Here is a 12,865-nt window from a genome sequence, read left to right on the forward strand (position 1 = left end):
GTATTTTCCCAGAAAGCTGATTACTCTTTAAACCCATAACAACTCACAAAAAACACAATTAACAACCCACAAAAAAAAATGTCTGTGGAAGCCTGGGTTGTGTTCATTCTTATTGGAAAAGTGTAAGTAGCCCTTCTCATTTCACTCAATACTTTACTGTTTGGTGACTAATGAACATAACCCAGTCCCCCTGAGTGTAGTGGAAGTGCATTCCTTCAACTCTGATCCAACAGAATCTGTTCCCCTCTTAGCCTGTGGTGGAATCCATTTCCTCTCTCATTAAGTCTCATCAGAGCGCCGGGTAATAGAAATGACAAAACACTGGTGGCAGTGACTCACAGAGGAACAGCAGGGAGACACCGAGAGACAGAGAGTGTTTGGCAAAAAGAGGAAGAAATAGTACGAGAGGAACAGAGAGAGGGAACAGAGAAACTGGTAGAATGAAAGATGGGTAGTGTAGAAAGACAGAAGCGACAACCCAACTGCCAGACATAGAAAAACACATATCACTAGTGTTCATCTCTTCCTGTCTCTAACTCAGCCCCATGGGGGAAGCAGATTCAAGACCGGGCCCTAGCTAAACATTTTTATTTATTTATTTAACCAGGAAGGGCACATTGAGATTTAAAATATATTTTTAAAGAGCGTCCTGGCCAAGATAGGCAGCACCAAGTCATTACAAAAATTACAGACAAACAACATGAAAAACTACAAGTAATCTTGTAAAAACCATAGAATTCACAAGAGTATAACAAAATCAAAAACAGCAAATTAAAAACATTGACAGGTCAGGGAATCAGTCTCAAGATCATTCATCAGTGATTTAAAAATACCAATCGGGACAAGTCCTTCCAGTTTTAAAGTATTTTGTAAGGCGTTCCAAGACGATGGCACAGAGTACATAAAAGCCATTTTACCAAATTCAGTTCAGACATTTGGAACAGTTAGCAGGATAAAGTCCAGCGAATGAAGAGATTACCCACCACATTTCTGAACAATAAAAATGTCCAAATAAAAAAAGGTAGTAAACCCAAAATGGCTTTGTAAATAAAAGTATACCAGTGACTGAGCCTACGAGTGACTAGAGAAGGCCAGCCAACCCTGGTATACAAAGTGCAGTGTTGCGTAAGGGTTTTGCAGTTTAAAATAAATCTCAAAGTGCCATGGTAAAGGGTGTCAAATTGATCTCAAACACTGAGCGGAAGCATTCATATATAAAATATCCCCATAGTCTAGTAAAGGCAAAAATGTAGCTGATACTAGCCTCCTTCTGGCTTCAAATGAAAAACAGACCTTATTCCTAAAATAAAATCCCAATTTCAGCTTCAATTTTTTTGTAAGTTGTTGAATATGCAATTTAAAAAGAGAGGCCGTCATCAATTAAAATTCGAGGCCATAGGATGTAGGCCATAGGAGGGCCATGCCCCAATAGAGTGGGGCATTCAGTGGGCCAGTCATCTTTGGCCATTACTAGAATGTAAAGTACCTAATCTACATGTCATATGAATCCATCTCTCCTAATATTCACACACTAATAAGATGCAAGAAAATCTATACTGTGGGGCATAACTTCATTAAGGTTGTATGTACCCAGAAATGACATGTGCTGTGTATGCACCCAATAATGATTACCTACTGTGCAAATACGGAAGGTAAGGAGCTGGACGGTTAGATGTTACGAGAGACACTCCGCTTCTGCTAGAAAGCAACCAACCGACAGTCACTCTACTAAAGTTGAGGCATTTATTACTAGTAATATTCATATTATGTACTGGTCTAAACTTCTGCTCAACTGTACTTTACAAACTGCAGTGTGTTTGTACTGAGAAGCTGGTTGTGCAACTAACAGCCAAGTCTATGGCCCCTCTAGTGTACCTCAGCCTTTATTTACTCAGTCTAACAGAACCATGTGACCCATTCAACAGCTCAGGACTTGATTACATTGTACTTAGCAAGGCATTTTCCCACAAAACACATTCCACCACTGTAGCATAATATTCTAAACAAGAGCTTAATTAACATAGCATGGTACTCATCGATAACGTTGTCAATGAGTGATATTGAGTGAGTAAACGCCTATCAGGATTGGGTTGACTCCTTCGGAACATAATGATCAAATTCTTCTTATTAGATATATTGATTGATAATGTTGTCAATTTGTGATATTGAGTTGAGCTATTGCCCCAACTGGGATTGGAAATGCTCCCCCTGTTGATGAACGGAAATGTTACAATTCTTAGTCTTACAATATAGAATGGAAGTATTAAGTCATCACCGACACGGACCAGTCTGGCGTCTCCTTCAATGAATAACCTATTCCCATTACTTATCGATCATATGACGGTCTAGTTTGTGTGGGTGTGTGTGCAGCCTTAACCCTTTCCAAACATTTATCCTCCTTCGCCATCATTGCTTTTTCGAATGCTGAATGAATGACCAGCCTATAACTTGTTGTTGTGATCGTTGCTGTTGTTAGCATGACTGGCTAAATGGCTATGTAAAAGATACTTGTCTTTTGTTCTTGTTGCTGCCGTTGTTAGCGTTGTGGCCATCACCATTGCCACTGTTGTTGTTTGCATTGTTATCTCTGCTGTCACTGTGGTCTCTTTGGTTGTTGTTAGCTAGCACTACATTGTTTCTGTCAGTGGCGTTTTTGTTAGCACTTAGCATTGCTATAGCTGCTGTCATTGTGGTCTCTTGGTTGTTGTTAGCACTGTTAGCTAGCATTACATTGTGTCTCTCAGTGGTGTTGTTGTCCCCTGGTCCAGGGGTTATGACAGAGCCGATGAACTCAACACAGAGCCCTAATATTACAATCTTATTAATCAGAGAAAGGGGCTGGATAAGGCAGCGGTGGGGAGTCATCACAAAACACACCGACACGTCCATACTAGGACAGAGCAGAGTGTGGAGTGTGAGTGAAAAGAGAGAAAATGTACACGTGTTAAACAGTAGTGACGTGTGCAAATAATTAGAGGATGTAAATCAACAGTGCGCCTGTCAGAACAGAAATTACAAGATTATGTTATACTACTGTTATTGCATAAAATGGTTGTTTTATGCAACAGAATAGGGGATTTTTAGAACACTCATCTGTGTGTGGGCTGAAAGCGGGCTTCTTTAACACTGACAGTGGATTTACAATGGACTGGTGATTAGACAACATTCCATTTCATGATTAGTGTCTGTGTGTTTGTCTGTCGGTAACAGGGAGAACTAATCTCCAGTTTCTTTAAAAGAAAAGATTTAGTATTCTAGGTTGCATTAGTATTTTTGTACAAGCAAGCAGTAAATGAACTGGGGACAGATATTTGGCACCATGTAAATCTTGATGTCTGTTGCATGAGAGCAAAATGTGCCTTTGAATAAATTCTCTCATCTGTGATTTGTCATGAACATCCAGGAGGACGGACGTTGCTATAAAATGCTGTGGCTTAGTCCTGCTGGTTGTCAATCAACTACGGGGGGGGGTCCTCGTTGACAAGCTCCATTACTGCTGGAATTAAATAATAAAGTTGACTTGTTTTGAAGAAATGTAATAAGATCTCTCCTTTTGATTGCAATAATTCCACAACATGACATACAAACACCCACAAAACTTCCCGTATGTTTATAGAGAACCACGCTAGATTGAATCTACAGTTCATGCCTTCTGGTAAAGGGCCTTCCGGAATGAAAGAGTGATTCTAATAAACAGATTGCACAGCACGGCTCCAAATGACAGCCCTGTCTCTGCCACAATGTCACCACGCAGCGGAGGGGATCAAATGCAACGCAGGGGCGGTGTGAAGTGGAATTCAAACCTGCTAATAGCACATCGCACAGTGGGAGCCTGGCTGAGCGAGCGTGTTAGTAGCACAGTATGTGTGTTTGAGTGAGTGTATAAATACAATGCATTGCAGTTTTCTTCACTGGTCAGGATTTGGTTGATGGACAGTACAGTAGCACACGTCCAGGGTTCTTACCTTGATGGTCCACTGAGGGTTTGGAGGCGCCAAGGATTCTGGGAGTGGCCACGCCCATGTCCAGCTCTGTCAGGGTCAGCTCGTTCATGAAGTAGGGGAGCTGGAGGAGAAAGAAACAGTCAAGCAGATGTCTTTACACACACACACACACACACACACACACACCAGCAGGGGTATAGTAAGTGCAAGTTAGAGGTTGATGGTAACAGGCCACTCACTCACCTCCAACATTCTACTAGTCATTCTCATCTGCCACAAAGGCCCCTATCGACTCCCTCACGCCAGCTAGCTGAGACAACAAGACTAACAGCCAACATCACCACATGACATTGGGAATATGACCAGACGAAGGGCTATCGTGGGGCTAGTAACAACCCCAAAGATGAAACAATGGGGATAATCGAAGGACCAGGATACAAAACAGGGATAGAGAGACAGAGAGGAATGGGTCTCTCGCTGAGCCCAGTGCGGAGTCTCTGAGTCCTGTGGCGGGGCTGCACAGCGGAAGTGGCTGACATTTAGAGCGTGTGTGAATGTGTGCATGTCCCTGCAGAGTCAAAAGGAGGCATAAGTCCCCTGGTCAATTTTTATTTTGTTTTTTTCTTTATTAGGCATGCATGGCCCATTCTCGCTCTCTACTCTTCTTCCCTCCTTCCGAGCCAAATCAACCTTGCGCTCTCCCTCTTCTTCATCCCTTCTGGAGCTCAGTGGTAACAGAATACAGTACAGATACAACAGTGTAAGAATGCTCTTTTAAGCACACAAGCCCTTTGTCATAACAGGGCCATAGATGAGAGGCAAGAGGTCAAAGGACACTCACCCGGATCTTGCTGAGTTTCATCTGGATCTTCTTGGAGACCACGTCGGCCCAGTAGGGCTCGCCCAGGAAGTCCCATGCCACCCGGCCAATCACAGAGTTCACCCAGGCAACAGGCTCCTCCTCCCCCAGCACCAAGACAGGGCCAAAGCTGCTGCTGCTCGGCAACTGGTAGGGAGGCGGGGACACAAGAGGAGAAAAAAAGGAAGCATGATAAACATTAACTTAGTACTGTCATTTGATTTATTTACTGAAATTATGTATAGTAAAAACAAATGATTAATTTAATAGAGTATAGTACAGTAAAGTTTTTTTTTTTTAAGACACAAAAAGAGAAAGAAATAAGTGAGTGTTGATGGTGTACCTTCTTGCCCAACCCAGGGCTACTCTGTGGACTCTGGAGTACAGGACTAGTGGTAGCAATGGGGGTGGCAGAGGCAGTGGCAGTGCCAGTCTCGGGGGGGACCAGGGTGGCCATGTAGACACTGTAGTCCAGTAGTGACTTGGTCTTGGCTGTTATGCCTGCTGTTGAGTCCTTGGTCCTTGGCTGAGACGCTAGCACCTCATCCAGACTGCTCCGGCTGCTGCTGCGGCTGTGGGAGCTCAAGGCTGACGGTGGGGGGGGGGGGGGGGGGGTCAAAGGTGAACAAGATATTAGAAAGAAGCAGCTGGATCAAAATATTTCATGTGCATTATGAAATACAAATGTAGTCTTGCACTTTCCTTAGGTGCTTTCACATTGTCACACTATATATGTGCAAGCATGCTAGCGCCAGACATGATTGTTGAGTCAAGAGACTCAACAAGCGACAACTTCCTGTAAATAACTAGTATGGAAGAATGTGTGTGTAAATTAGTCCGTGAGTGTGTGTGTGTCACCTAGATCCATCCACTCACCAGTCTTAATCCCCTGCAGACTGGTGGCTCTCTTCATCCCCGTCTTGGGGGGCTTGGAAGCCAGCAGGATCCTCCGGTGCCACTCCTCCTTCTCCCTCCCTGTCCGACCAAACAGGTACAGGGTCAGCTCTGGACCACTGGACCTTTTGGCCTCCTCCGTCCCCGCGGTGGCCTCTCCTGTGGTTGTGGTTCTCTCGTGTGTGGTTTCGTTGCGGTTGCCCTCTGCCTTGGACATGAAGTCGTCCTGCTTGGCCAGCTCGATGCAGATAGGGTACTTCTTGTTCCACACGCGCTTCCTGGCCAGACTCTGGGGCACCAGAAAGATCTAGAGAGGGAATACAAGGATTGATTGAGTTGGTTGTGTGTGTGTGTGGCCTAATGGGAACTTAAAATGAAATTGACTCGAAGACCAAAGGCTAAGTACACACACCACGTATACTATATGTAATATATAGCAGATGGTTACACACACCCACAACCCCTCCTCACCCCCGCCCGTAGCTGATTTTGGGTCAATCTGCATTTTCCACTATAAAATGGTTAAGGTTAGGATTTGGGGAGGGGAAGCTGATCCAAGATCTGTACCTAGGCGGAAATGCACCCACCTTGCTGTGAGTGAGGTCGTAGATCTTCTGGCTGATGTAGGTGACGTCGGGCTTGGATTCGTTATGCGTGGCCCGCCGGGCGATGTTGCGGTTGGGTTTGGACAGGCGCAGGATGGAGCCCTCCAGTCTCACATACACAGAGTGGGTCAGAGTGGCATGGTATGTCTCCGGGTCGTAGTTCACTATCTCGTTCATCCAGCCCTGCAGGGTGCGATAGAGAAATTAGTCAGGCAATTTTTTGGTACCCTTCCCCAGATCTGTGCGTCAACACAATCTTGTCTCAAAGCTCTAAGGACAATTCCTTCGACCCTCATGGCTTGGTTTTTGCTCTGACATGCACTGTCAATTGTGAGACCTTATATAGACAGGTGTGCCTTTCCAAATCATGTCCAAACCAATTGAATTTACCCACAGGCGGACTTCAATCAAGTTGTAGAAACATCAAGGATGATCGATGTAAACAGGATGCAGCTGAGCTCAATTTCGAGTCTCATAGCAAAGGGTCTGAATACTTATGTAAATAAGGTATTTTTTTAATTTTTAATACATTTACAAAAATGTCTAAAAACCTGTTTTCGCTTTGTCATTATGGGGTATTGTGTGTAGACTGATGAGACATAAATAATTGCATCCATTTGAGAATAAGGCTGTGAAGTAACAAAATGAGAAAAAAGTCAAGGGGTCTGAAGACTTTCCGAATGCACTGTATAAACCTCCAGTACTGCTGAACCCTTCCGGAAAGACACTACAATGATTTTAGGCACCTGACAAAGCAAATGAAATGTTAAATGCATAAAGATCCGATTCCGTCTATGTATAGAAACTAAATCCCAATCATTGTGTCAAAATTGAGATCACAACTCCGGTGTGTGTGTAAAAATGGTCTAGAACAGATAAGATGGATTTGGTAATGCTCAAAGTAAGCTGCTGAGAAATACGATGCATGTCGTGTCAATAGACCTGAGCCAATCATTTCATTGTCTCTTTGGCTTAGTAGATAGCCTTTCAGCTCCTGTCCTGGGTTTGTTCGCGTTGTCATTTCAATTTATGAACATGCAATAAGTATTCAAATGAAAACCCAGTCCCTTTGTGAGCTAGGGCACCCCATGTGTGTAGTTAGACCAAAATTATTTAGTGGGTGGGTCAAAAAGTCATTTGTTTTTGAAAAATAGCTTCCAAACATATTTGGTGTGGAGGTCAATTATAAAACTTTATGGTAGAAAATGAACTGTGTTGATTTATCTAGCTGTGTTTTCCTCATAAATCACTCCTGCTGGCTTAGACTGCACACTGTGTGTGTGTGTGTGTGTGTGTGTATGTTCTAATGTCACTGCTACCAACAGCTTAATTAAACTGCTAGGCCTAATCAAATCTAAGGGGTGGAAATGAAGTCGGTCTAAATCCCTGGACATGCCCTATGCCACAGACGGGACCAGTAACTTCTAAAATGCTTAACCTTCAAACAACGGTGATGCCATCACAGACTCAAACACACAACAATCCACGACTTCACCTCGACCCTGATGTTCTGCACTGTTAGGTATAGTGACGATTGAGACTGGTTGCTCCTAGTGGCTATCATCGCTTTTACAACCAGTGCATATTGTTCACGTTATTTCATTCCACCATGTGTCGAGAAATATTGCACCGCTGGTTTGGCCTTGAACCATTAACACAATCCTCATCCAACGGCAGTAGATTGAAGAGGATAGTAACATCGCGACAGCAGCCATCTAGTAACTCGCTGCCTCTTCTCCTCGTCAGCTGAGTCTGAAGTAGTGCACTATATAGGGAATAGGGTGCAATTTAGGATGCAACCTTCCAGTCTCATCTCGTCCCTTCCTCTTCGCAGAGATCAAGACGGCCCCTAGAGCTTTGCCATCACAGACACACAAGTCTCCTGCAGGAAACTTGATATAGGCCTAGATGTGCTGGTTCTATTGCTCCTACAGCTAGACATGAAGAGAGGGAGGCGGGAGAGAGAGAGAATGACAGAAAAAAAGAGAGGAGACAGAGAGGGCATGTGAGAGAATGAGAGCGAGACACAAAGAGAGAAGACACTGTCACCAAATTCTCATATTATAGTCCTGAACAAAGCCTATCCCTTTTGTGTCCATAACACCACCATTCACTGTCCCTTTGAGTGACAAGGCCAAGCCCAGGACAGTAAAGCCTGGCAGTTAATGTGTTTGTGTGCTTTCTGCCGGTGATGTTATCATCAGCTTTCCAATATGTGGGGGTCAAACAAGACAGTGAACCCTCTCCATTATATTATGTGACTGACCGACTGGCCTTCGCAGCCAGTCCAGAGGTGACATCATTTGGAAGAGGGCCACGGGACGTGGGGTGACCACTCTACCACAGAGTCTATTACTGTCTGGCAAGCTATGGAGGGCATTAGCAGTGAAGAGAAGTAGACTATCAGGCTTTGAGTATGATATATAGCCACAGTGGGTATGGTCTGTCTGATCCATTTGAGTGCTAATGCTGTTGAATGAGCCAGCTGGCTAGCGCTAAAACAACTTCCCTCAGGTAATTTATTGTCTATTAGCGCTAACAATGGAGGATGAGGTATATTTGCCTCTGCGCCTCGCTCTTTTGCTCCCTCTGACATCAAAGCGGTGAGAGAGACGATCTCATTTGATGCTCACATAGGCGTATTTCTTCTCTGAATGGCACTTTATGTGGTCTGTCACAACAGGCATCTGCATTTGTCTAGAGACTAGTCAGTTGACTAGAGGAGGATTATAGAAGAGGCTGTGACAGGATGCTTGCAGATAGCGCAATGACTGGAAGTCTATGGGTAACGTTAGTTAGCATTGGTTCGCAAAACTACCTCTAACTTTTCATACTGGACACCGAGACATAGAAATGGTATCCACTAGTTCATCTGACTCTGGGGGAGTAGATAAATCACCTCATTGCTAAAATCCCGAAGTATGCCTTTAAGCCAGTCAAGGATCATGATGGGTGGTGAAACGTTGTACAGGTAACAGCCAAAATAAAGGAAACTTGTGTAAATGAGGGATACAAAGTATATTGAAAGCAGGTGCTGCCACACAGGTGAGGTTCCTGAGTTAAGAAATGATCGTCCCACCATGCTTAGTGCCCTTTTGCCCATTATGTTGGCTACAATATCTAGAAGAGATCTCCGTGACTTGTCTCAAAAGGTAGGGTGTCTGTGTGCGTCTCAGTCACCAGATCTCAAACCAATTGAACACTTATGGGAGATTCTGGAGCAGTACCTGAGACATTATTTTCAACCACCACCAATAAAATAACACAAAATTATGGAATTTCTCATTTAAGAATAGTGTCGCATCCCTCCAATAGAGTTCCAGACACTTTTAAAATCTATGCCAAGGTGCATTGAAGCTGTTCTGGCAACTCACGTTGGCCCAACGCCCTATTAAGACACTTTGTTGGCGTTGTCTTTATTTTGTCAGTTACATGTAGGTGATCAATCAGTCTAAAAAGAGACCTGATCTAGGCCTACTTCATGGTGCTCTTACAATTCATTCTCTACAAGGTTTGCACAATTCCCAGCTTCTTAAGAAGTCCCAGTTGGAGGATTCCTGGAATTAGGAGGGAATAAGCAGGGAGGAAATCCTCCAACTAGGATTTCTGAAAAATCTGGGAACATTAGAAGTTTCATGTGAAAGTATTTTAAGGTGCTTTTATGAAAACAGTATTACATTGACAACAGCAGGAACTAAAAAAAAATATTTGCCGCTATTAAGACCAGGCTACAAGATGGTCATCCAGCTTCTTCTTAAATTTACAATGAACACTAATGAGATCAAGGCTAGTGAATTACAGGTCAACCTTGAGAAATCGATCTCTCTAAGGGTCGGTCTAAAGCAGCTTTGCTCTGATACAACACAAGTATTGGGAAAGTTCAACGTGATACCACAGCAGGTCTCTCATTGTTAATGAATAGAAATCCGGCCATTAGCTAGGTAATAATAACATGGTCTTATGAATCTTTCATTTTTGGGGCTGTGTTCAGCACCACTGCCTATTCGTGTGACCATGGATTTCTGAATATCTTCAGTTAATTGGTTTTACAGTGATTTCAAACCTCTCATCGGGGATCCCCAGAGTGTCCAATGAATTTGCTCTATTCCAGAGCTAGCACTACTGATCCCACTTCTCAACTAATCATTAAGCACTTGATTAGTGAATCCGGAGTGGTAGTTCCAGGGTACAACTCAATTGTGAAACATTTGGGGGTCCCTGAGGAGGGGTTAGAAAACCAATAGGTTAGAAGACCATGGAGTTTCTCACCTTGAAGATGTTTGGCTCTTTGATGCCCAGCTGGGCCATGTTCCACAGCCTCCCCTGGTGTCTGGGATGTCTGGTGCGATTGCCAGAAGGCTTGGGTCCAGCCAACCACACCACAGCGATAGCTAGCATGAACCCTAGTCCCACTCCCAGCAGCATACCCCTAACATAGGTGGGCAGGGGCAACACGAAGTACCCGTAGACCAGCGCTGTGATGATGATCAGGGTGTAGTGTGGAATGCTGGGTGGTGGATCTTCCCCCTCTGACTTGTCGTCACTGCATAGTTCCGGACTGCCACTAGGGGACAGTCTGACTTGGCTGCATGTATTGTCCGTTCTGTCAGCATAATCCCCCTCGGTATCATCAAAGTCCTCACTAGACAGGATACAGAAGTCCTCGTCCTCCAGCTTGGCCAGGGCCGACATGGAGCACTTGTCCAGGCCCAGAGAGGCGGAAGCGGAGGAAGACATCTTAGGACTTCTGGTGTGACTGGTGTCAGCGGTGGGATTTGGCAAGCTGGCTCCGTTTCCAGTTCCCTCGGACTCCCAGTCATCCCCGGTTTCCTCCTCCTTGATGCTATAGTTGTTGCTCTCTGGTTGGCCGTTGTTGAGGGAGGCTAGGCAGGTGAGCTCCGAAGCACTGGACGAGAGCGCTTTGGACCGGAAAGCACTGCTGCCAATGCCTCCGCTCTTGTCCTCCATGATCTTATTGAACAGCTGGAGAGGCTCGTAGATGGCCTCAGAGAAACGGCGCTTAGTGTCCTCGATGCTCGCCTCCACAGACGCCTTAAAGAAGTTGCGGCTGTCTGGGGAGGTGAGCGTCGAGGAGGGAGCGGTCTTGGAGTCACCCCCGGCAATGACGCCCACTGGGGCACGGGATTGGGTGAACTGCTTGAAGAGTTGCAGGTGGAGGCGGGAGTCCGAGAGGCGGTAGGGCGAGGAGGAGGGGGATTCCTGGGAGGTGTCAGAGGAGAGTGACTTGACTAGGGTTTTCATCGGGTGGCGGTGGCGCACGGAAGTGGGGGCAGCGGAGGAGATGGAGACAATCTCAGAAGGTTCGACGATGTCAGAGGATAGAGACTTCACCATGCTAAAAAAAGGTTTGCCGCTAGACTTGGAGGGAGAGGAAATGGATTTGGAGTTAGGGGCAGGGGAAGGAGAGGAGCTCTTCGATTCAGAGGGTAATGTGGAGGTAATGGAGCTTTGAGGACCAGTTGAGGACGACATAGGCAGAACTGCAGCCTGAGCCTCAGAGTCCAACCCAGCTCCTTCAAGGATCAAATCCTCGCTGGCCTCCAGGGCCGTCACAATGCCTGGGTCCTCCTTGGGTCCAGTAGGGGGATGAGGAGAGGACACAACTGCCCCATAGAGCTCCTCTTCCTCCTCCTCCTCGCCCAGGGGCGAGAAGTGGATGGTGATGGACTTCCGGGACAGCGAGCCCTGGACGTGAAGCTTGGGCACAGGTGGCGGCCGTGAGGCTGAGGGAGGAGGAGCTTTGGCGTTGTCTGCATGGCTACTGTGGCAGCTGGCCATCGCAGTGCTCCTGCTGAGTCACAGCCTAGGGTGATAAACAGGGAGAGAGAGGGCAAAGGTTACACACATGTCCCCATACTGTATCATTACCAAACAAACTCAACTACAGAGTATATGGCGTTAAATGGGTATTAATATTATTGACCACACATAGCCCTATGCAAACATACACACATGAACCTACATAAACAGGAGAGCAATGTCAGACATGTAGGCTATATAGTACATGATGTCCCCATGTGTCATTATCAAACAACCTCAACTCAGCCAGAATAAAGAATGGTTTCAACAACGGGGATTAGACTGTTAAATCGAGGTTTGGAGGAGGAACCTACTCTAACAGCAGGGCTAGAAGGCGTATTACTTAGCAATTAACAAAAGTTAATCAAGCCGAGTTACAGTAGCCAAATCCTATGAGATGGCCCCTATAATATCCTTCTTGAAAGCAGGGCCAAATCAATGAGGGGAAATGTAATTACGCCCTTAAAGACTTCCCCTGGCTGAGCCCTTTCCTTTGATAGGGGATGGAGTCCAACACAGCTCTTACAGGAAACCCAGTCTTCTGACAAGCATGGCCACCACACTGAGCTGGCTTGCAGGGCTGGTGAAAGAAACCTAAAATACTACCCTGGAGGCCGATACGACTTCCTAGTTTTTGAGTGGCTAACACTGAAATCACGGCTACTATAGCAATGATTAATGGGAGCAATCACAAGGCAATCCCTGTAAATAGCACTGAATCGATCGTAAGAGACAGTCTACGA

At 45.4% G+C, this 12,865-nt stretch overlaps 1 protein-coding gene across 3 annotated transcripts in view; it reads right to left on the reverse strand.

The window, feature by feature from the left end:
* The window catches only part of LOC106564888 (testis-expressed protein 2), a 52,718-nt gene that overhangs the window by 9,612 nt on the left and 30,241 nt on the right, over positions 1-12,865 (reverse strand). For all 3 annotated transcript variants that reach the window (XM_014131378.3, XM_014131379.3, XM_014131377.3), the window contains exons 3-8: positions 10,572-12,126; positions 6,285-6,485; positions 5,680-6,004; positions 5,147-5,391; positions 4,786-4,950; positions 3,966-4,065 (exon numbers count right to left, since the gene is read on the reverse strand). In XM_014131378.3, coding sequence (XP_013986853.3) covers positions 3,966-4,065; positions 4,786-4,950; positions 5,147-5,391; positions 5,680-6,004; positions 6,285-6,485; positions 10,572-12,101 — 2,566 coding nt within the window. In that variant the 5' untranslated portion in view covers positions 12,102-12,126. The remainder of the gene's footprint in view (positions 1-3,965; positions 4,066-4,785; positions 4,951-5,146; positions 5,392-5,679; positions 6,005-6,284; positions 6,486-10,571; positions 12,127-12,865) is intronic.

The sequence above is a fragment of the Salmo salar genome, chromosome 12 (assembly GCF_965601325.2).
Source record: "Salmo salar chromosome 12, fSalSal1, whole genome shotgun sequence".
NCBI lineage: Eukaryota > Metazoa > Chordata > Actinopteri > Salmoniformes > Salmonidae > Salmo > Salmo salar.